Source organism: Manis javanica, chromosome 4 (assembly GCF_040802235.1).
Source record: "Manis javanica isolate MJ-LG chromosome 4, MJ_LKY, whole genome shotgun sequence".
In the NCBI taxonomy this organism is placed as follows: Eukaryota; Metazoa; Chordata; class Mammalia; order Pholidota; family Manidae; genus Manis; species Manis javanica.
The window spans coordinates 141,279,691-141,305,135 of record NC_133159.1 but is presented as its reverse complement, the minus strand read 5'-3'; the positions used below and the strand labels follow the sequence as shown (position 1 = coordinate 141,305,135).

Sequence of the window (25,445 nt, the reverse complement as noted above, 5' to 3'; positions counted from 1 at the left end):
ATATGCAAGTGGTGGTGGATATAATCTATCTTTACTGCAAGGATCCAGAAGAAACTGCTAACAGTGTTTACCTATTAGGAAATGGATTGGGGATCCAGACGTGGAAGACAACTTTGACTTTTGTTTTCTATCTTCCTGAGTGTTTGAATATTTGTACCATGTCTATATATTACTTTCAATTAAATGGAGTATTTAACACAGGTACATAACAACTGTGTTTTTCTAAATTTACAGAGCTTAAGATACATATCAGGGAGTTTAACATTTAAGTTCATCAGAAGAGGAAACCCTGAAATGTACCTTACTGTTCCAGTTATCTATTACTGTGTTACAAACCACCTCAAAACACAGTGGCTTGAGACAACAATGGTTTATATTTGTCACAATTCCACAGGCTGGCTGGGCAGCCCTAACTCAGGCTTGCTCAAGCAGCTGCACTTCACTGGGGGCTGCCTGGGGCCCGGGCTCAGCTGGGGCTGCGGAGACGGTCGGACCTCCCGCTCCTCATGGACTTTCATCCCTAACTTCTTTATGGGAAGGACTCCAGGTTCCAGGAGGGTGAAACAGAAGCTGCAAGAGCCCTTGAAGCCTAGACTCCAGAACATGTCACTCTTGCCATGTGCTTTGGTTAAAAACAAATCACAAAGTAAACCCAGACCTATGAGATGGGGAGAAAGATCTTACCTCTTAATGGGAGAATTTGCAAAGAATGTGTGGCCATATTAAATCTACTGTGTCAATGTCATCAGCATGATTGCAACGGCATGACTAAAGTCCCTGTTTTTATTCATGCATTTTGCCCTGTTTTCCAGCATCCAGTGGTCCCTAGTCATAGGACAAAGTAGTCCTAGCTTAATAAATATATGCTGAATGAATGAATGAACAAATGAATGCCTTCAGTTCCCTTGGCAGCCTCTTTTTTCTCCCGCTTTGACATCCTAGATCTTCAGATATCAACTCCAGGTCAGCCTGCCCTAGACGGCCACTGCCCTGGATGCCAGTTCAGGTGTGGCTGAGCTGGGCTCTGCAATGATGTGGGAGGTCATGGGGATGTAGCTTTCACAGAACTCATCACCGCCTGCCCACTCCCCACCCACACTGCAGATTCAGTCTATGGAGCATCCCTAGAGAAATCCCCACAGCCACGAGTTTTTAACATTGTCTTTTTTGCCTCCTCTCCTTTCCAGGTTTCCCCAGTTCAACTGGCCATCTGTCTCTCCCTCCTTATCAGAAAGTCACCGGACTTGGGAGGAAGAACAACAAACCAGGAGTCAAGAGACAAGACTCTGGCCCAGGCTCAGTCTTCATCTGACTGTGTGATCCCACCTTCCTCCTCCTGGTCTCAGTTTCCTTACTAGTAAAATGAGGGGCAATCAGACCCCAGATACTCCAGGGGCTGGGGGCGGGTAAGCCGGGCCTGCTCTGATCCAATCTGAATAGCTCCAATTTCCACCTCCCCTGTGTCAGCATCTCTATTTTTTTAACAACTTTATTGAGATACAATTCACATACCATATAGTCTACACATTAAAGGTATACAATTCAACTGCGTTTGTTCAACTATTACCACAGAGCTCTAGTCTTTAAAAAAAATCACAATACTAGCTTGATTTTAAACAAATTTTAAACCACTCACTAGGAAAGAGTTTAACATACCTTTGAGCTGTGAGCCATTGGGGATCTGTGCTCAGAAGGTAATGGTAGGGGCAAGTGGGGAGTATGCTGCACATGGGAACTAGGCTGAGACCTGTGGATAGGGGAGGGATGCCAGAGCCTGCCTGGGACAGTCATCAGCTTCTCAGCATGCCCCTGCACCCCCCAACTGCCCTCCCCGCCCAGTGCTGAGGGGTGGCTGGCCCTGAAGTGGCAGCTGCCAGAGGCAAGGACTCTCACACAGGGAACCTTGCGGGAATAGAACCGACTGATTAAGCTTACTTTCCATCTCTTTCCCAGGACCTCCAGCCGAACACAATACTCGTTTCATGTACTAAATCTGGAGAAAACCTACCTCAAACAGGATGACACAAATAAATGTGCTGACAAACTTGGTTATGGAGGAAGACAGCTATCCTGTAGCCAAACACCTGCCTCTCACTCAGCCTTGGAGCCCAACATCAGCACTCTGAGGAGCCGGGAGGTGGCGAAGCACTCTGGGTACACTTTCCCCCTTCCCCATCAGTCAGCTGGAGGCCAGGCTCTCCTGGGCATCTACACACTGCCATGGAACAAAGTACCAGCTGGCTTATAACTTAGCTTTGAAGCTTGCTAGTCATGTGCACTTGGCAAGTGATGCACTCTACCTGTGCCTGTTTCCTCAAATGTAAAGCAGGTTTCATGATGCACACCTCAGTTAGCCAATAAATATAAAAATGCCAGGTACCTAGTAGCACTCAACAACTATAATCTCCCCTTCCTCTTCTATCTACTAACAGCAAGCTCTGAGCTCAAAGGTGTGGGGAAAGAGAGAGTAAGAGCAACCTCTGTCCTCAGCAGCTTACAGGCTAGCTTGGAGGAGAGGGAGACAGATGTACAGCAAACTACCTAGGAGGGTCAAGCTGGGTTGGTGCCCGTCACAAGTGTGGCCACCTGCCTCATCCCTCCCTGCACATTTCCTTTCCTCACAACCGGCAGCCCGGTTCCCACTAGCCAGCCGTGTCCTCTAGTGCTATCCTCTAGTCCTCTAGCCACCCACAGGCTCAGTCACACCCAGCCCCTGAGCCAGCAAGAACCGGATCTGGCAGTGGGGTAGGGACATCGTTGTCAGAAGTGAGAGGCCACCCCCACCACCATCATCACTACAGAAGACTCCCCCCAAAGACACCCATGCCCTACAAACCCTAGAACCTGTGAATGTGTTCTATGGCAAAACGGATCTTGCTGATGTGATGAGGGTTACAGACCTCAAAGCGGGGAGAGCAGCCTGGACTATGCAGGTGGGCCCACTCTGATCCCATGTGCACTTAGAAGCAGAGAACTTCGTCCAGCTGGAGTCAGACATGAGGCTGTCAGGGAGACGTGACAGATGTAGGAGACACATTCAAAGGATGCCAGGGACTCAGGCTGCCAGTGTTGGGGGGGGATGACATGGAAAACACGAGCAGGGTTGATTATCATCTCTAGGAGTGAAGAGCAGCCCACCCAGGCAGCAGGAAACAGGATCACAGCCCTGCAGCCTAGGTGGCTGACTTTGACCAACAAGCTGAAGGGGCTTGGACATGAATTCTACCCCAGGGAATGCTGCCCTGCCACACACTGGCCTCAGCCTGTGAGGCGCTCAGAGGAGGACCCAGTGGGGCCCGGCCTCTCTCCACACCTCTAGTCAGCAACAGCCCAACTGGGCGCTCCTCATCCATCCTTCTCACTGTTCCTTCTGCTTCTATTTTTGTCTTACCTTTTGGCTTCTTTGGGGGTGTAAATTCCCATGCTCTCTGCAGCAGTTTCTCTCTCTCTGTCACTCACACACACACACACACACACACACACACACACACACATGCACACACACATACACATACACCCCACAGATATTGATTCTGAACTGCTCCAGATCATGATAGTCACTGGTAGATTCCAAAGATAGTTTCTTTAGTAGGTAAATATGGGCAGATGAGACCAGGGAGAATGGAAGACTGCAAACACATTGGCTTAATATAATTTATCTTATAACATAGAGATATTTCATTGAACCCTCAGTAAAGCCTATGATACAGGCACTACTATCCTCAATGTACAGAGAGGGAAACTAAGGCAGAGGGAAACTAATAGGCTACTGGAGGCAGGATTTGAACTCAGGCCTGCTTTACTCTTAACCTATAAGTCAGCTAGCCCCTCTAAGAGCTTTAGAGAGGGCCTCAAGAGACCCCAAACTTAGTATGTATAAAGCTGGAAATCCAGCAGGACTGGGCTGTCCAGCACCTGCCAGCTGTTTTCTCTGACTTTACTGAAGAGAAAACTGCCAGAGATTTAAGGGAAATCTTAAAAACAGCCTCCAACCCCTCCTGTTCCCAGTGATCACTGTCAATCTCAGCATTACTTAGCAACTAATGAGGCAGAAAGGGTTAATTCTGGATCCTGAGTCCTTGCAAAAATGGATTGTACAGACACAGAGAAGGCAAGCAGTGATTGTATAGCATCTTACTACACTGATGGACAGTGACTGTAATGGGGCATGTGGGGGGGGCTTGATGAAGAAGGGAGTCTAGTCATCATAATGTTGCTCATGTAATTGTAGATTAATGATACCAAAAAAAAAAAATACCTTGAGGAAAATAGGAAAAAAAAGGATTGTACAGAATTCCCTCTTTATAGTTAAAAGGACCTGTGTCTCCCCTCCTGTTCTTCCTTTCAGGCAGACCAGGGGCAGGATGGCAGTCCCAGGGTGAGGGGTTCCTGCAGCAGAGTTACCATCGATAGTCTTAGCAACTTGGGGAAGTTTTCTTTCCATTTACTTTCCCTTCTGGCACTGAAAGCTCATTAGGGCTCTGACAGAAGAGAAATGACTAGGGTAGGCAGAGAAATTCTTCATTCCCCAGAAATTCTGCTCTGAGCTTCCATTGCCTGTTTCCTACCGGGCTGGACCTGCAGTGACCTTCCGAGACATCTCAAAACCTGGCCAGGGCTGGGGATGCGTGCAGCACAGGCCTGAGGCCCAACTGGGCCCAGGCACTGCTTTCTTCACACAGCACCTGCTTGATTTCAGACCCGGGTATTTTCTAGTTTACAATGATTCACACCTAGATAGGGCTGCGATTTACCCGAGTACTATCTGGGAAGCCACAGTCTGCTGAGTAAATGAACAGTGTAAATGAGGCTAGGGAGTGGGGGAGTGTTTAACCTACTTCAGAGAACCTCTTTTCTCAAATACTTTAGCACCTTCCCTTTGCACAGAGGAGAATGACTTGCTGAAGCCATTCCACGCTGGCTGATGTGGGGTCTCTGGGCCTCGATGGACAGCACTTTGTTCTCACTGCAGCAGGCCCTGGGAGTCCTGTGCAGAGAGCAGCGCTGCTCAGGGGAGGGCCCCCAGCAGAGCCTGAGAGTCAGCTCCTTGACACTTACTCTGCCCCCATGTGCACCAACGTCTTGTGCCCTGCTCCTGGGTCTCTGGGTCTGTATCTGGTAAGAGCTGGATAGCTGATTTCTGAGATGCAGTGCTGAGCTTGTCCTCACAGTGCTTTGTGGCATCACAGAAGGTTTTAAGAACCTGATTGAGTCCACCACCAGTACTGAGCCCCTGCTGTGTGCCAGGACTGGGCTGGATGCCCAGATATCCCTAAGCACTAGAGAGTCACACACCCTCCCATCATGGGTCACAGCACCCAGCGTTCATTCTTGTTACCAAGTGAGACACACATATTCACACCCAAACTTGTATAGATGTTCAGAGAGACCCTGCATCCACTGAGGCCCTTCTTGCACCCCCAGATGATCCACATTAGATTATCTCTGAGGTTCTATCTAGCTCTAAAAATTTATGTTATGGGAAAATGCTTTTCTCATTAAATGCTCTTTATTTCCTACCATTAACTGTAAGATAGTACTAAGTCAGTGTGGCAGGAGGCAAGGAGTCACCCCAGAGTTTTAGATACAACTTGCTAATCATTTAGCTGGTGGCCTTGGGCAGTTAAGACTCTTGTGGACTCAGTTTCTTTACCAATAAAATGGGGACAAAAATGTTGCCTTCGTGTATGTCAGCAGAATGGTGTGAGGACAACATGAGATGGCATACCTCAAAGGGCTTCAGAGAGTGTACAGGACTGTATGAACAGGAAATGCTGACACTGTCCTGACCAGGATTGTGTCTGTCATAGCAGCTAAACAGCCTTGTCTAAGAGGCTTCACATCTCAGCCTCAGTTTCAACTGTGAAATGGGCATGATAGGTTTGAGCTCATGGAATTCACAGCTCTCACAGATGGTTAGATACAGCCTACACAAAGGTTCATTTATGAGGGCTTAGCACACAGACAGGGCTTAGCAAATGGCAATTGACTGCAGCTGTTGTGTTTTTATTGAATTTGGAGACTTGCAGTAACTGTTTGCAGGTATTTTCTAGAGAGATCATGGAAGGCAGCTGTCTGTCAGCCACCTTCACCCCTGGACTCCAAGTCAAGGTGTGTATTCCCAACAGAAGCATGTCTGCCCTGAAGTCTTAATGAGAACCAGGAGTGCTGCAGCAGCTAGAAGGTGCAACTGCTAGCCATGCATGAAGTCAATTTAGCTTCTGTACGTGTCTGGCGGTTTGGGGAGCAACAGACAGGTTTGGCCCACATAGATGATCCGTGCTCTGCCTTGGAAATGATGGGGAAAGACAGCCCAGTCAAACTGAGGTGCTTCATTCCTGCACAGCTGCACTGAAGCCGGGAGGCTCACTGGTATCTTGAGTCTGTCTGTTTTCATCTTAAGTTGAAAAGGTTTCCAAAAACAATCATTTCATTCTCTTTCTACTCATTGCTAACTGAATAAGAGGGGTCATTTTAATTAATTTCACTATTTCTCAATGTGCTACTTTGAACTAAATAAGAAATGCCCTTTTAGACTCTCTCCATGGCACTTGCGCCCCCAACCAAGTTTTTCTCAGTATCCATCAACTCCACAAATGCCAGAGGTGGACAGGATCTCAGGAACCATTTGGGCCAATCTACCTCATTTCATAGATGAGTAAACTGAAGCCTGGAGAGGGACAGTGATCTTTCAAGGTCGCACACTGAGTTAGTGGCTGAGTCGGGATTTAAACCCAGACAGAAAAGGCTCAGTGGGACGGTCAGCATCGGCCAGCGTTACACAGACTGCGCTGGACGCAGTCTCAGAAATGCAGTGCGAAAAAAACGGCTTGGTGCTGTTTACTCTTAATTTAAACAGATAGACGTATATATACATATATACACAAGGGGTGATTATTTTTACAGCTGGAGCTATTCTCCATTTAAAACTGAAGAGATGAGTTCCTGGGTATTTTGCTATAAAGCAAATTTCTATTTCAGCAACACTTTTCTCCCTATTGATTTTCCTCATAAAATCAAAGCACTGGACTGTTGTAAAAAGAAAATTGGCCTCTGGATTTAATAAAATTACCCAGAAATGTGGCAATTCACTCTAAATACATGTTTAAGGGGAAAACGAAAGTGCTCCAATGAAATATTAAAAAGAATCCTGAAAATATTAACAATACTTGGTGCTGAAAATGATAAAGCAAAAATAAGAGAGGTGATAATGTAATCCAACACCGGAAAATGTGGCAGCATTATATTCCGCCTTACCCAGCACCTCACTCTCCCACTGGGTGGAGTAGGCTCTCCACAGCAGAGCTCACCCCCGGCCTCAAACATGTCAATACCCTCAAGCGCCCAGCTGAAGGGACGCTCTGAAGCACTCTCCACTTTCCCCATCATTCACATGCACTGCCGTTTTCCCAGACCTCCTTGCTGGGTTACACAGCCACAGGTTTTATGCCATCACTGGTCAGATGGGGACAGGCCCTCCTCCTGCCCCTTTAAGGAAACCTTCCCCGATTCCTATAGTCAGACTATCTTTTCATCCCTGGATCAACCCCAGTGCTTTATCTGTAATTCTCCAAGGGCCCTGAAGACTAGTTGTATATTATTTCAGTTCAGATATTACTTCTATTGCATATCAGAAGCTCCTTCAGGATTGTGGCCATGCCTGATGTCCTCCTCTTAAGGGGATAGGGGAGTCCTGAGTTTGAGCCTCTAGCTCGGTCACTTTCATACCCGAGATTGCCTCACTGATGTGTCTGTAGAGTTGATTGTCATCTCTCTCTCTCCCGTTGCAAGGCAGGAGTCTTACCTCTTTGCACACTGCTGTAGCCCCAGGACCACAACAGGGCCGGACCCACAGCAGGCCCACAGCAGACATGTACTGACTGGATTCCTGAAAGCAGATACAGACTTGGGCACCTGGCACTGTCTCCTCATGTCATAGCTTCACCTTCAAAGCAGGGAGAATAATAACTACCATTCCGTATATTCATTATTTTACATCCAGGAGGCCATCCAATCTTACAAACAGTCCAGGGAGGAGTAAGTATTACTATCCTATTCCACTTTACAGATGAGAATAATAAGGTTTCAAAATAAGTAAGTTTACACAATCTGAAAATAATGACGTAGAGTCATGGATGCTGAATGTGTGTGCCTGGGGATGCTATCTTTCAAAATGAAAAAAAAAAAAAATTCAAAGGAAGAAAGTCCCAGTGGTAGAATCCATTACCCTCTGACAGCAGAAGTGGGGATATTTGCAGCCGAGGGAGCTCCTGTAAGCACACACGCACAGCGCACTCTGCCTCCGTAGGGGCCGCTGTTGGACCCAGGCCCTGCACATTAGGACTGGAGACTCTCCTTTGTGCTGCCAATCAAGAGAATCCTTGCTCCTTCCTTTGCATTCCTAATATATGCCTCAGACAGATTATATTTTTCAGAACCTATATTGTTCTAGGAACTATGTTATCAGCTGTGGCTGACACAGAAGTGTCTCAAAGTCCTGTCCTCAAGGAGCTTCTAGTCCTATTGATGTGAGAAGGAGTTACATTGAGCTCACCTTGCTTCACACACATTCCCTTCCAGCTATGGATTTGCTCTTTTAATAATGCATGGATGCGATCTCATTTACATGCTCTGCTAGGAACATTTTTTCCACCAGCAGCCATTAACCAAAGCTTCATAGGAGATGTCTGGAGTCACAAATATATTGGAAGGAGTTTTGAAGCAGATGAGAACTGGCTCCCACGGTGTTCCTGGAGAGGAGCATAGACCTTCAGTGAATAAATAAAATCTTCCCTGCCACTCTTGCAATGCTGCCCTGTCCTCATCAGACACAGAGAGCGGGTCCTCTCCTTGGACTGAATCCTTCCAGCTTCCTCTCCTGTACTCCTTCCATCACTCACTCGGCTCTGACTGCTCAGCTCCCATTGCTGTTCCTCAAACACCCCCCACACTCTCTTGCCTCAGGGGCTTTGCATAGGCTCTTCCCTCTGCCTGGAATACTTTCCCCAGGTAGCCACATGGCCCACTCTCTTCTCTCCTCAATTCTTAAAGAATTTGTTCAGATGAGGTCCTCGTTCAAATGAGCATGCCCAACTAATTCCCCGCTGTTCTCAAACCTCCTATCCTTGCTTTATTTTCCTCAATGTCACTTTTCCCATCTTATAAATTATATTCTACTTGTCCCATTTTTTATTGTTTGCATTCAAGAATGTCGGCTCTAGGAAGATAAGGATTTTTGTCTGTTTTCTCTACTGCTGCCATTTCAGTGTTTAGAATGCTGCTGACACAAAGAAGAAATCCAATAAATCTTTGTTAAATGAATGAATGGATATCCTGAGGAATTTCCCATGACACTAAGATTTTAAAACCAAACTGGCCTTGATCTTGTACTTTCAGCCTCTAAAACTGTGAGAAATAAGTATGTGTTGTTTAAGCCACCCAGTCTATGGCATTTTGTTATGGCATCCTGAACACACTAAGATACCTCACAAAATAGACCCTGACAGGCAGATTTGACCATTCCATTTTCAAGATGCCATCACTGAGGCCCAGAGAAACTGAAGGATTTTCCCAAGTTCATGCTCTTACTCCACTGCACCAGGATGCCTGGCCCAGAGAACAGTTTGCCCCCCAGGCCAAGTCCCACACACTTAGTTCTTCCCTTCATGACTCTGCCCTGCCACCAGTTTCTTCCTGCAAAGGGGTCTGGAAAAGGAGACAATGGTATTTTTCAAACACATCCCCCATGGCGTGAAATCTGTGAGGATTTCTAATGAGCACGTTTCATGTAAAGCCAGGAAAGAGTTCACATTTTAATTGGAGATTTCATATACTTCTCCCTTGCTCCTTACAACCTATACCCTTCCAGCACCACTTCCAGCCATTTTTGTCCAAACATCCATCATCCATCCATTCAATATTTTTAAATGCCTACTATATGTTAACACTATCCATGCAAATTTGATTTTATCAAAGGGGACCACCAAGGAGAGGTGGCCAATGAACATTTATCAAGGGCTTCCTGTGAGCCATGTATTATGTTGATACCTTGAATTTGTGTTTTCACATAATCAAGTAATCCATCTACCCATTACAGAGATGGATACAGAGACTTAGAGTAAGGAGACTTGCCCAAGGTGGCAGAGTCATGGTCATTGGGCCTTCCAGTCTGACTGGTCTCCATCACATGGGACCATGCACCTGGAACCATGCACCTGGAACGGCTTCAGGAGTAATGCCCAATTTCCTCACCCCCTGCCTCCCCCAGCCACACCTCTCATCCTTCCAGTATTACCTAGTTCCTGTCATAACTGAAGTAGGCAAGTAGCTTTGAGGGAGAACCACCTAATAGAGCAACAGTAATGATAACAAAAATGTAACAACAGTTAACATCATTAGCCACTCATTATGCAATCACCACAATTATCTGAGGAGAGAGCTACTACTATTTTCATCATTTTACAGATGACAGAAGAGATTATCAGAGAGATGAAGTAATTTGTACAGGAGCACACAGCCACATGATAGGGATGAGATTCAAATGCTGAAGCTGCTGAGGAAGTGGCAAAGCAGAGACCCACAATAAGGTCAAATGCAAACGGGTGTGCAAAGCCTCATCAGTAGATGAAAGAGTAAAGGAGACGGGGTATATATATATATATATATATATATATATATATATATATATATATACACACAATTGAATATGATTCAGTCATGAAAAAGAAATGAATCCTGCCATTTGTGACAACATGGATGGGCCTAGAGGGTATTATGCTAAGTGAAATAAACCAAGTGGAGAAAGAAAGACAAATATCATATGATTTTACTTACATGTGGAATCTAAAAACAGCACAACACAAATAAAATAGCAGTGGATTCACAGACACTGAGAATGACTGGTGGTTACCATGGGGGAGAAACGTGAAGGAGATAAAGAGGCACAAAATCTCAATTATAATATAAATCAGTCACAGGGATTAAAGTACAGCACAGAGAATATAGCCAATAGTTCTGTAACATCTTTGTATGTTGACAGATAGCAACTACACTAGCTGGGGTGAGCATTTAATAATGTAGATAACTGTTAAATCACTATGCTATATATCTGCAACCAATATGATATTGTATATGAACTATACTTCAATAAAAAAATTTCAGCACAATAATTCACACATAAACAACTAAATTAGGAGCTCTTCCTGAGAAACAATAGGAGCTACAATAAAAATTAAATTTAAAAGTACTATAATAATCCTGTAAAAAGATGCAAGTGCATTTACATATGTGCAGCTCAAAGCTAGGCTCTGCCAGTGGGGTGTGGTGGGGGGAGATTGCAAAAATTGGTAAGGAAGTGTATAGTGTTCCACAGAGTCATAAATGCACTGTCACAGCACAAGAACTGAATGTGCTCAAGGGGGCAAGGAGCTTATGAAGTACCCTTTAGGGCTCAAGTGCTATACCAATGTGCTATCCAAAATTCTGTGCCAACCATCCCGCGTCAGAGCAGGGGAGACTGGACAGAGAGCCCAGGGGGCCCTCTGAGTGCAGAGCCAGTAATCCTGCCACGTGAGGAAAGCCTCTCAGCAGAGTCCTCTGGCGCACTTCTACTCAGGCATTCCTCTGGGTCTTCCCTGAGCACCAGGGTGCAGGATGGGCAAGGGAGACAAGGTGTGGGACAGACAGAATGAGAGCTTTGGCACCACAGAGACTTGGGATGACCTCCAGCGCCCCTGAGCCCAGGCTCTAGACCCTGGGGAAATGCTCACTTCCCTGAGCCTCAGTTCCTCAGCTGTGACACAGGGATGTCACCTTTCCTCATAAGATACCAAAGAAAGCAATGACATAACATAGCCACACACTGCACACAGGTGACCCTCAAAGGCAGTGAGTCCTTCCACATCCCAGCAGTGGTATCACTTGGTGTGAGGTCCTGGGGAGCAACCAAAGAGTTGTAATGCTCCTTAGGAACTTAAGATTTAGTTGGGATGCAGGATACAAGGAGATAAAAGAGAATGAGGAGAAGAAAATAATACACACTGCAATCTCCTGCATGGACCTGCCTTCGGTATGCTTCCCTCTAGTCCATCTTTTGAAGCACTCCCTCTTCAACACAAATATGATCATGTCTCTTATGACACAGCATAGGCTTGATAGAAATATGCCCAAGTGCTCATTATCAGACATGAAAATTTGCTCAACATTAGTCATTACAGTAGTGTCACGGAAAGTGCCAGCAAGAGTCCACTGCAGTTACTAGAATGTCTTAAATCAAGAAGACTAAGCATAACAAGTATTGAGGAGGATGAAGAGCAACTAGAACTCTATTATGGTAGGGGGAATGGAAAACAGTGCAAGTTTATGACCTGACAGTGACACCTAATACATGTCACTTCTATGTACTTACCTAATAAAAATGGAAGTATATAAAAAAATAATAAATAAATAAATAAATAAATAAATAAATAAATAAACCCTATGAAGGAATACAAGTGGAAATTAAACCAATATTATGATATTATTTTTTTAAAAAATGGAAGTATATGTCCCTAAGAGACTTGTACATGAATATGCATAGCAGCTTTATTTACAACAGCCCCAAACTAGAAACAACACATGTATCAACATGTGAAGAAGACTAAGCAAACTGTGGTATATCCAGACAATGGAATACTACTTAGCAACAAGGAAGAACAAATGTAACACACACATCAACAGAGTACAAGAATCTAGTCAAAAAGAAAATAGGACTTACTCCATGTACTTCACCTATATATCATTCTAGAAAATGCAAAGTCCATTTTTTAGATCAACAGTTGTATGATGATGGAGAGGGATGACCAAAGGGCACAAGGAGACTTTGGAGGACTCCGAATCTCCTGATTGCTTTGATGGTTTCATCCTATATACATAATTTATGCATCAAAACTTGTCAAAACGTACACTTGAAATAGGTGCCGTTTATTGGTGATTTATACTAATTGAAACTCAGCAAATCTGTTTTTTTAAGACATGCACGAGAATGTTTACAGCAGCTTAATTTGAAATTAAGCCTCCAATTGAAACAGTATAAATGTCCATCAACAGTAGAATAAATAAGTGTTGGGACATTCGTTTGCAGTTCATCCTCTCATGATAATGCATTAAGCTATAGACTTTCCCTGTTTTTCTATATGCATGCTATGCTTTATTTATAAGCAAGTTTATTTTTTGCAAGGCTATTGTAATGGTATGTGATAAAGGGCAAGGTTGCATGGGGCTGAAAGAATGCCCTAAGGAGAGAGCAGAAGATGAAAGGAGCTAGGTCAGCTGGGATGGAGGCAGGGAACAGAGTAGTAATGAGATTAGAAGCAAGTAAATGGGGGCTTGAGGCTGGGCAGCCAAAAGTGTATACCTGGGCACTTTGGGCTTGGCAGCAACTTTTGCAATCCTGCATATGAAAAACGAATGCAAATATACACATTTTACAACTTTGCATGTGTGTAGTGCTTCGTGATGTATGGTCTGCAAGGGTGCATGCCAGGATAAGATCCCTGTCTGTCCATGCAGTGCGGGCCTTTGGCAAATGCTCCCTTGAATGAATGCAAAACACTTTCGCTTTCCCTAAAGCAATGATTTCTCATTCGCACTCCGTAGCTAAGCAGAGTGAGGATGACTAGTTTCCTTACAAGGAGGGGGAAACTAAGGCTTCTTGCTGAATGGGCCAAAGTCTGGGAGCAGTTTGAATCCTTGCCTGATGCCTTTGAGCCCTGTGTCCTTGCACAGGGCTGGAAATAAAAGCCCAATGCCCTCCCTCCAGGTGCAGCTCCGACCCCTAGTCAAGCTATGAAAGCGAAACGCGGTCAAGCCCCATGTCCCAAACGGAGAGGCACACAGTGCAGTCTTGCCATCTCCTGCAGTTGCATTTTCTCTTGGATTATCAGTGCCCTTCTACTATATGAAAGGCACGCATGCCCTCCCCACTGAGGACACACAAAGACGCAATAAATGATCACAACAGTTCATACAAAATGAAAGTGAGACATACCCTTGAATCTCTCTCTCACACACTCACACACACACACACACACACACACACACACCAAGAAAGAGAAGGCCTAAAGGGACAACATCCAGTCCCTTCAGAAGAACTGAGGGATTTGCTGCCAGAGGATGCCCAGGTAGAGAAGCTAAATCGTGCTGTCCCTGGTGAGTGTCGCTTAGCATAATTATATCCCCAGAGAATCCAGGCTTCCAGATGGGCCTCAGAGCATCACTTACATACCGTATTTTAGGCCAATAACATTGTTCTAATGAAGCAGGAAGGAAGAACAAGAATAATAAAATTAAAAAGTCAAATTTCCGTCCTTAATCTCCAGGGCTGCAGATAGGATGTGGCTGTGGTTCAGAAGCAGTGAGGAGGGTGGGGGAAGAAGCCCACTGTGAAAGGGGCCAAGTGTTCTTTACAAGGTGGATGAGGTGTGCGTTTTGCTCCAGATTCCTGCAGCTGCCCTGTACCTCCCTGCACTCTGGGAGGCAGCCCTTCAGAGGAGGGGGTTCAGGAAGGGAGATCCATGTTTGTCTGTTTGCTCCTACATCCCACCTCCACTTGCGAAGTCCCTGGAGGACAAGCCCTTCAGCGGACCCACTTGTCTCCAGTGGAGGGCGTGCTGTGGGGATGTGCCTGGAACATTTATGGAGACTTCCAAGCCAGCGAGTCCTTCTCAGCCACAACGTCCTGCTGACTGAAATTTGTTTTCCCTCTTGGGCTGCTGCTCATTTTTTGTGCTTTTGACATTACAAATGCCTCTGGGAGACCATTACTTGGAGTTGTTCTCATTCATTTATTCAGCATCTGCTCTGAGGTGCACACTAAGGGTCCAGAGATGAGCACAGTTGCTGCCCCTGCCCTCAGAGAGTCCAGAGCCCCAGGCGGAGCGGCAGACAAGGGGAGGGAGTCCTGGGTGTGACTGCCTGGAGAGAAGGCAATGAACGAGACTGCGGTGGGGGGCATCATCCACGATTTGCTTCCAGACCCTACAAACCTGTACAGGCCTGCCCCAGCCACCCTCACAGCAGGTAGCACCCCCCCACTCCCCAGCCTCCAAGTAGGCACCTCCCCTCATTGCCCACCAGACTTCACAACCTGGTTCCACCTCCCAGAATAAAGGGAAGTTCAATGTCATCCACGGCCACTCTCAGGTAGGCCAGTGAGCCAGACAAGTCCCACAGCAGCTGGCTCTAGATGCCCTAACACTCTTAAAAGAAAACCTCCACTATTTGAGGCCTGAAGCCGCCAAGTCTTGTGCTTCCAGAGACTGTTTCTGGACCTCTGCCTTGAGTTCACTGATGTTCAGTCTTTCCCCAGGAGATGATTTCTAGAAAAAATTTCAAGTTTGCCAAACATAGATCAGGAAGTGTAGGTCCCAGTCCCATCATGCTTGTCCACCTAGGGACTTTGGACTGGTCCTTCCCCTGCATGGACTTCCCCCTGAGCTGCTACCAAAGAGGAAGCAACACAGACTGTGTGATGCTCAGAAGAAGTGAGGCCTGAAGGGCCATAAAGTACCACATCAGCAAGGACTAGTTTGTATCCAGCTGAAAGCAGAATTGGCCCTGCAGGTGAGAAGGGCAGGAAGGGAAGGTTCGGGGTAGTCCCTATGCCCCAAAGATCCCTGACAATTCCTCATATCCCTATGTACACATGACACTCCTCCCTTCAAGAGATGGAACCATGTCTCCTTCCCTTGAATCTTCTAGGCTGCCTTGTGAACTGCTTTGGCCGGTAGAATGCAGAGGGAGTGACACTGTGCCAACTCGGGGTCTAGGTTCTTGGGGACCAGAGAGCTCCCATTGTATCCTCTTGGAGCCCTAGGCCACCATGTCAAAAGGCTGACCACTCTGCTTTAGAGACCAAATAGGCAGTGAGAACTGCCTTGTTAGCCCCCCTCGCCTCCTGCCTCCCCCAGCTGTTCCAGCCAGCTCAGCTGAAGTAACAACAGGTGGGGGGATCCACCCATGGGTGTCCAGGTCCGAGTGGGCCTCCAAGTCTGCAGCCGCACAAGTAAGTAAGATGAACAGAACAACTGCCCAGCTGAGTCTGCCAGGTGCAGCAATTCCTGAATAAAGAAATGGTTGCTATTGTAAGCCACCACATTTGGGGGCAATCTGTCACACAGTGATGCATAACTAAAGCAGGCACCATAATGACAGTCACTGTTACTGGAACTTAGCCTTACAAAGTTTGGTGACAGTGGATAGAGGCTTGGATTAGAGTTAGGAGCTCTGGGTTGTATAGTGAGTCGTATGTGAGAAAAATAAATCATGGAAAATCTACTGTCACAATGACGTTTCACTGTCACAGGACATTGTCCCAGGAATGAGCCAATGCCAGTTGGCTGCGCCCATGCCGATGTCCCTCTAGCACAGACTTGAAGCCACCTTGGTTCCAAATGTGCAGGGAGTAAAATTTCACCCATAAATATCTAATTGTTTTCCATTTTCCCTACTCGTCCCCACCCAATTCTCACTCAAAGGACCAGAGATGGAAAACCATGGAAACAAACGGCCTTATGTAGTACTGAATGGGAAGCAGAGCATCTGGAGCTTGGAAAAGCAAAAGCTGTTGTGTTGATAATAACATTTTTATGGGTGGTTTTGTGGTCTTGATTGTTCAAGGAGAGTAGCACAGACTTAATCTGCTCTCCCAGGCCTGAGGGGTTAGTGTCCCTTGCAGAGCTCTACGGGATGTTAGATGTGCTCCCAGCTGAGCCATATACATTCTTCAAATCCCTCCCCTTCCTTCTGTATTGATCACAGTAACTACCAGTTTTTAAGAGCTCCCCATGCCAGCCATGGGGCTGCATAGCTCACCTATGCTCTCAGTGAGCCATCACAATGAACCTTTCTGCTCATACGCACTGTCCCATTTTTACAGATTAGAAAACTGAAGGTCAGAGATATTAAATAACATAGTAAGCTTAACAAGTGGTAAAGGTAGTATTTAAGCTGACGTCTGCAAGGCCCCAAAGCCCATACTTTTAACCATCCCCTAAACTGAGTAGAGCTCCCAGTCCTGACCATTACCAGGACCACTCATTCATGCACATATACATCTATGTATTCAACACATGCATCCATTTATTCAACATATTTAATGATCGCCTACTCTGTATAGGACCAGAGTTTATATCAACTAGCAAAACAGAAACAGTATCCACCCTTATGGACCTAAATAGATGCCCACCATGGCCCTCACCATAAACTCTCACTTCACAACATCCTTCAAACCCTTTCCACAGGTTAACCCCAAATCCCCATTCCCATCCTACATTCCATCCCCCTCTAAAATTCCATAGATGCCCCTGCCTTTGATCTTTGCAATATCCTTGACATAATCTATACCTTGCACACCCCAGGTCCTGCCACAGTATCTTGAGTGAAGGGAAAAGGAGCTATGGATAAGGACAAGGGAGGAAATAGAATAAGTGGTCCTGATGAGGGTCTTACCAGGGACCCAAGAGCAGTATTGCCCAACTTGAGATGAAGAATCAACCAGTGGGAAATCAGAACTGAGTATTTTCTATCACATCCACTTGTGCCCTCAACCTGAGTCTTGAATATTTTCACTAATGTCCCTTTTCTCTCATGCCCCTGTTAACAGCCTTCAGACCTGGCTCTCAAAAAAACTACTTTCTTTTGGAGGGCCATGAATAAGCTAGTGACATGAATGAGCATCTGAGACACTCCCAGCCTCCCTTAAAGGAAGACTTGTGTAGATAGATTACAACATGTTTCCCTGAAATTTCCGACCCTTACCTGTATCCATGCCCTTTGCCATATGACTTGGTAACTCCCTCCACCAGGAGATGAGTCTGTTTTCCCACCCTCTCTGAGTCTAGGCTATCCTGCTGACATTCTGTGGCCAGCAGGCTGCAGCGGAAGTGGCCGTGTGCCCATTCTGAGCCTGCTGTCTCAAGAGGCCTTGCCTGCTTCCGCTCATTCTCTTGCACCTCTGCCTCCACTATGAGTCTGGAGCTCTTATGTGTAAAGTAATATTCTGGGAACTGAAGATAAAGTTGTGAAAGAAACAAACATGCTCCCCATTTGGAGTGAGTTTACATTCTTGTGAATCAAATGAATGATGGATGAGAACATGGGCTCCTCCAGGTTGGAAAGAACCATTATTCAACCTCAAATAATGCTTAAATCTTGCACAATACTCCCATTAAGGTCTTGAACGTTTCCAAAGATGGAGACTCACTATGTACCAGCACAATAGTTCCAGTTTTAGATGGCTCTCACTCCTAGAAAGCTTCTTCTTGTGGGAACAAAGCCCATCCATCAGGAATGCCCACAGTGTGCCTTATGGACCCTCCGCAGGGCCCCAGGCAGCATGGCCAACTGCATATGTACCCTGAGCTTTCTCTCACCCCCCATAAATCTTCCTTATTCCCTTAGCAGTTCCCCAATGTCAGCATTTTGAGGTCTCTTGACATCCTGTCTCGTGAGCTTGTTGTATTATTTTTCTACATTCTTATAAGGTTCAGTTCACAGAAATAAACTAAAAACTTAGCAACCTGGAAGGCTTCAGGCACATTATATCTCTTCTTTGGGATTAAGATTCCTCAGTTTTAAAATGAGGAAACTGGATTCAATCGCTCCCAAGAAGAGACAGCAGTGTGCAATGGAATGAATCCTAGATGCTCAATAAATATCCTTTTCTTCCTCTGATTTATTTCCATCACTGCTGCTGAGCCTGCATATTCCCTTACTATCCATAACTCCCTTTCTACCTATAAAGTCCTACTTTTTAGTACAGGGATTTGAAATCAGAAGACCTGCTTCTGAATCCTAGCTCAGGCACCTGATAGCTAAGAAACTTTGGGCATTTGCTTAACTGCTCTTTCTTAATTTCTCCATCCATAAATCTGGACCATTGCTTCTTTTCCTCCCAGCTCGTGAGAATTAGTCCACAGGCTGGGCCTCGGTGGGAACGCTGTATGGGAAAGCCCTCTTCCATCAGGACGCTATGCAGTTCAGAGATAGCACGTTGGTGCTGTCTTGAAGTGGGGACTCCAGGCAGCAGTGCAGTAGACATCATTCCATTTTTTAGATACATTTATTGAGCCCACTTCCAATACATGTAGCAGCTCTATTTTTACATTAAAATTCAAGACAATTCTAATAATTCTAGAGAAGAGATTGTGTGGCCATAATTATCCCTCCTAATGGGTACATCATGTTCTGTGATATTCTGAGAGAAGAAAGCTATTTAGAAAAATGCCAGGGTAAATATTATCATAGGCAATAGGTGTGGCAGGCTGACAATTCGGGAGGGTAGCAGAGCTCTCCTTGGATGGACCTAAGGTCCAACTGGCCCAAGGCTTTGGCCCCAGGGACAGGTACACCACTGAAGGCCTCTCCCGGATGCCCATTCACCCTCTCCGGGCCACCCTCCACACCATCCTCACATGTTCTCTCTGCTGCCCACCTCTCCTGGGCTCCCACTCCTGCCCCATCAAGCTCGTGCCCTCTGGCAGGGCTCTCAAGCACCTTGGTAAGGCTGTCTTTCCACCTCCCAGTCAGACTTGACAGCATGCAATTCTGTACTGTCCAAATGCCATAAGCCATACAGTTCCTCGCAACCAGGAGTCCTTCTCTCTGCCTTTATTCATCTGATCAAATCTACTCACCCTTTAAAACCCAGTAGAGAATTTGCCTCCTCAGGAATGCCATGCTGATAACCTCCAGAAAGTCAGCTCCATGGAGGTCATTACTTCTTCTGTGTTCACTTTGGACATTAAAGAGCACTGTGTTTACACCCACTGAAATCTGGTTCATCTTGCCTGTCTCCTTCTGGACTATGGGCACAGAATCAAGGCCCCAATGACTGGAGTCTCCAATACCTAACAGTGCTCAGTATATGGAAAATGTCTGGAACAGACTAGAATAAGGTACAAGCATCTCAAAGAAACAAAGATACAGAAAGAGTTTTCCCTAATAAAGACTATTCTCTGGACCCCCACCCCAAAACTGAGCACTATAACCTTTCTATGTGCCTGAGCCCTGGAAGGCAAAGAATGGACCCAGAAAAAAAAAAAAAAAGAATTTTTCTCAAACTCATGAGACAAGAGTTTATGATTGCAAACAAAGGTGTAAATTGCAGTACAGATTATTTGTCACCAAATCGGGAAAGGGCAGAAAACTGAGCTATTTTTCACAACTTCAAATGTGTGCACAGGTGGGGCTGCTGTGGTGGAAATGCCAGGTCTGTTACACGTAGATACGAGGTGGCGAAAAGGCCTGCTTCTCTGGGTGGGAGGGCTGACGCCGCCACTCATGAGGCTGCTTGGCTGTACAGGATTCTGAAGTAACTGTTTGCTTCATCTGAATATCAAAACCATAGAGCACAGAGGTCAGGGGCCCAGGGACTTGTCTTGAGTTGGGGATTTACTGCCCATTTACAGATTTAATCCTTCTAAAGCCGATCTCTATTTTTAGCTCCTGTTTCATGAAACACAAAAGACCTTTCTTAAGTAAATACTACGTGTTTGGTCAAAAGAGAGAAGAGAGGCAAGTGTTGACCTCAAGGAGCTTATGGACAATGGGAGCACGAGTAAATTGTGTTCACAATCACACACACATGAGGAAAACATGGGGCACTCAATCAGTCAGCTCCTCCTCATTCCCAGGGAAGGACAGCCTGTAGATGCCCGGACGCCTGGTGGAGATGAGATGGGCTGTGCCTGGGGCTGGCAGATGGTTGTTTAGTGCCATGAATCAAACCTGCTCTCTCTAGTATCATTCTGAGAAAGACACACTCCCAAACTGGGATTCATTATTGTGCAATTGCTTTCCTGCAACTATTGGGTGCAGAAAGCCAAATTTCTGAGAACAGCAGAGAAGAGAGAGAAATTTGCTTTATACTAGCAACATCATGACTAATCCCTTTCTCAGAGGAGCTACATGGCATCAAACTGGCGACACGTGACTTATCTCCAGTCCCCTAAGCTCATCTCCCTCTAGTGAATCCAAACGTTACACCAGTGCCAGAGTTCGGCAGCCTGGAGCAGTCATGGAGCAGTGGGACATGCACAGGACCTGTTATCTTTGCATCTTTTTTTTTTTTTTTTTTAAGAAAAATCATTAGCTTTATTTTTCCTCAATATACATTTAGAAAATAGGTCTAAGAGAAGGTTTCATGAAATAGACCAGAGGACTATATACAAAGTCAAGAATTCCACCTGAGCAAGGCCAGGTGCACAGAGGAAGCCCTCTTCCCTGAAGGCCACGGCAGCCTAGGCCCGTCCCGTCGGAGGGGAGGCAAGCTCCCGGATGACTTTTGAGTTGAGCTGCGGAATTGTGCTGATCTTCAGGAGCTTACTGCTTGCGTACTTATTCTTGATGGAGATGAATTTTGTTAAGTTTTCATTTACTTTCACTACGTTTTTGGCCATATGCTGCATGACTTCCAATACTTCATTCTCTGCGTACCCAGTATAATACCGCTGCTTTAGGTTCCATTTTCCATGGCCTAGAACCTTCTGGGACAGGCAGGAAGCAGCCGCTGCCACCTGAGAAGGGTGATAATGTACCATGTCATAGTCAATGAGAGTCAGCTCCATCAAATATTTGGCTAAAGTGTGCTGTTCTACATCGACCTCCCCAGCTTTTGATGCCCGCCTTAAGAAATGTAGTGGCAGGGGTCGACCCAACTCAAATTTCAGTTCTTTCAAAATCAGAGTTTCCATTTCTCGGATTTGGGAACTGGTATAAGCATTGTCTGTGATGTAAACAAAGTCTTCAATATTTGGAGAAAACATCTCCTCATATTTGGAAGCCAAGAGCAGAGCCGTAATCCCAACCAGCTGAAGCTTCTTTCGAGAGACTGGCTGAACCTGCAAAAACCGATCCATGATGGCAATGCACATGTACAGCGTTTCCTGCAGCAGCCTAAACTTGGAGTGGACTTGCACCAGCCAATCCACCAGGATGGCACGCATACGGCCATTGACCTCTCTTCCATCTAAGAAATGTGGATTGATGGATTGCAGAACCTCCAGCTGCCTCAGGTACTGGTAGATGTCCTTAACGTAGTCACTGCAGAGCTGAGGGTTCTCCCAATCTTCATGATCAATATCCTCGATTTTGCAGAGCAAGGCATCAGAGAAAGCTTGGCAGAGATCCCCTTCTTTCATGGAGATATCCTCAGGTGTCGGAGAAGGACCCTTTGGAGCCAACATTTCCCCCTGTACTGGTTTCACAGAAGTGGTAGGTTTCAGCGGTTTGTTCTCATTTGTTGTTTTGGTGGGCTGCGCAGGTACTTTGGTGTTCTGAGCTTTCTTAGCTCCTGGTGCGGCTCTGGTTGTGACTCGATTTCCAATTTCTTCTAAAACTGCCCGTCTGATAGTCACATGACTCTTCACTTTTGAATTCACTCCTGTGTAAATATTCTCCAAATCAGTGGGCACCGCCGGGCGTCGGAGCAGCGCCATGAGGATTGGGGCAGGCGAGAGCGCCAGCCCGGCCCAGGGCAGGACGCGGACTGGGGAGGCAGGGCACAGACTTCCGCAGCGCCATTATGCATCCACTTGCATGGGCTTAGCTCTGCCACTTATTAACTGTGCATCCGTGGTTAGTCACAACCACCCCCTCTGCCTGACTCAATTTCCTCACCTGTAAAATGGGATTAGTGATCTGGGGATCAGAAGAGACAAGGTATGTGAAAGCACCTTATTAACTGTAGAGATCTATATGAGGAAGGGATATCAGCTATTCTCAGATTGTGCAAATATACTCTCCCTAAAAATCTGGGTGGCTTCTGGATGGGAAGATTCATGCCTCCTTCATTTTTGGATTTCCCGAACCTCATGATATCTGGCATTTGATGAGTACCTCAGTGAATACTTGTTAAATGAATAAATCAGAAAATTGGAAGGGACGTCCCTGAGGTTAAGACATCTGTCTTCCCTCCAAGCTAAAAGGAAAAGAGAAAAAAATCTATAGAAAGTTTTAATCTATAGAAATCTTGAAATCCTTAAGATGAGTTTTTAAATATTTACTATTTTCTGAACAGAATGTGTGCACATGTAATTGTGTGTGTTTGTTGCTTATTCCCTCTGCAGCTGGAAGTCTACATTAAATTTGAAATGGGATATAAAAAAGTTTTGGCTCTTGCAAAAAAACACATGTGATTATATTTTGCTCAGCATTAAGAGAATAGAGATGGGCTAACAGGCCATGCCTGGGTTCTCATTTTTGATTCATAAGTCTTACCTTTGTTTGTTCATTCATTCAGTCCTGGCAGCAAATGATTCTGTGCAAAAGCCAAGCCTCATTACAAGGTGAAAAATGTCTGATCCAGCCTTTTGGCTGACAAACTCCCTCTGATCCTTCCAGATTTTATTGCCTCTGGGCCTTGAAACATTTGAAATCCTACTCCATGTGGCATCTCCCACCATCCCTTATTTTCAGTTTTATAATCTTAGAGATAAAAATGCTGAGATTTCCACCAATAGACTATACTCGTATACATTGGGATACACTGGGATACATTGGGATATACTGGGGTACATTGCCACTGGAATCCTCCAGAAACCCCACCTCTGACAAGACTGTCCATGTCAAGTCTGAGTCCACATGGAGAATGGCAATGGCTGCTTTGGTCCAACTTTGGATTCTAGGTAGTGCCCACTGGACTTTCCCCTCCCCATCATCCCCATTGCCACTGTCTTCCCCACCCCTAGGTATAACCCTGCCTATCATCCCACTTTTTTGCCCCTCACCTCTTTTCCCCTCTCCTCCCCAGCACCTTCTTCTCCCTTGTCTGTTCCAATTTTACATTTAGTTCTCATGCACCAGACCCAGGCTGGGAATGACTAACCCCACCTTGCAGTGCCTGCTGTTCCCAACACCCCCTGCCCTTCGTCCCCTTCCCGGCATGTCCCAACCACCACACAAGCCCCTGCAAATTCACATTCCTTCCCAGGCTTGATGCTTCCAGTTTTGTTCTCCCTGGGTTGCTGCCTCTATCAGGCCGGCGGCTCCATTGTTATTATGATCATATATTAAGTTTAATGTGTCCACAAGGCATTTTATACACTCATAAAATCAGGCCCTCTAAGAGCTCCCTGTGCTGAAGACAATGGAAATACCATCCTAGGTCTTAGCTGGTGCATCGTGTCATTATGGCCTCTAAATGTCCAAAGCCAGGTAGTGGTTGTTTATTTCTGTTTGTGTTACTCTGGATGATAAAAACTGCATTTTGAAGAGGTCTAAATGATTTCCCAGCTTATAAGCAGAGCCCAAGTGTCAATTACCTCCATTTGGGCAACATCCCACAGTATTAGTGATATTAATAATAGGTGACATTTATCAAGTACATATTATATGTTAGACTGTGCATTAAACATTTACATGCATTTTGCTACATAATCTGCCCAATGACCTATGCAACATGTAGTATTTAATTTAGAAGTATTTACTATAAGAAAAATTGAGACACACAGAGAAGTAATGAGTTCAAAATCAAACAGCATAGAGGTGGGAAAACTGGGATTATTCAAGCCTAGACTGTCTGGTTCAAAAGCATTAGACAGTCACACAGACTGGCATTAGAAGAGGTCTACTTAGGAGGCCTTGGAACTTAATGAGTCAAAGACAAGTGTGGCAGATTGAGTGGGTGTTGTTAATGTGCTCTTCTCTCTCAAAAATTCTGCCCAAAGACCCTTCTCTGTCAGGTCTAACAAGGTGTCAAGTACCCTCAGGAACTCCATCCCGTACAGAGTTTATCTTTATTTCCCCTGACCTAGGAGACAATGGGCCACAAGAGGAAAGGACTCAGACAAGAGCAGATCTCCTTGCACAGTGGGAGTTGTATGTGCTGCAGACTTGCACAGGAGATAAAATAATAGTAAATCAGATGATCCTTCTACAGAATTCTAGCTCCTTAAAGAATCTTAGGTGCTCTCCAGTCCAATTTGCTAACAGAGGATAATGGATTGATTAGCCGAGTGATTTCCAGTGCTTCTCTCTCCTCTTGCTCCACCAACAAATATTTTGCACTTCATCCTTTTCCCTCTTTGTTCCTCATTTTTCTATTCAAGGCATCTATAAGCTACAGTATGAGTTTGCTTGGAAAACATTGATATCACTGATGTACTATTTTTAAGTACGAGTAAACCAGAGCTCAAAGAGGCTGTTACTTTCCCAGAGCCATGGAGCCTGTTCAGCGCAGAGCTGGGACAAGATTCATACTTCCTGGCTCACAGGACAGTGCATTTCCCAAGCAATAGTGGAAAATATGAACACCCTCCCTTCCCAGATTATGTCCAGTATAAGGACGGGCTGCTAAAGCCATACTAGCAGAGTCTCATTCACGTACTCACCTTCCTCAGCAGTCTCCCAGAATTTCATTTCGCACATACACTTTTGCCAGAGAGACTCCAAAATGTGCCAAAATAACT

The 25,445-nt window shown here is 45.5% G+C and overlaps 2 protein-coding genes across 3 annotated transcripts in view; both read right to left on the bottom strand.

The window, feature by feature from the left end:
• ASIC2 (acid sensing ion channel subunit 2) overlaps positions 1-25,445 on the bottom strand; it is a 998,461-nt gene that overhangs the window by 891,334 nt on the left and 81,682 nt on the right. The gene's annotated exons all lie outside the window — the stretch shown is intronic.
• LOC108397826 (G2/mitotic-specific cyclin-B2) lies at positions 21,104-22,581 on the bottom strand. Of its 2 annotated transcripts, XM_073235176.1 has the most exons (2): positions 21,642-22,581; positions 21,104-21,554 (listed from the first exon to the last, which is right to left on the bottom strand). In XM_073235176.1, the coding sequence occupies exons 1-2, from the start codon at positions 22,473-22,475 to the stop codon at positions 21,279-21,281; spliced, it is 1,110 nt and encodes a 369-aa protein (XP_073091277.1). In that variant the 5' UTR covers positions 22,476-22,581; the 3' UTR covers positions 21,104-21,278. The 2 variants fall into 2 exon arrangements, with proteins under 2 accessions (XP_073091277.1, XP_036874503.2); XM_037018608.2 differs by having other exon boundaries at positions 21,104-22,581.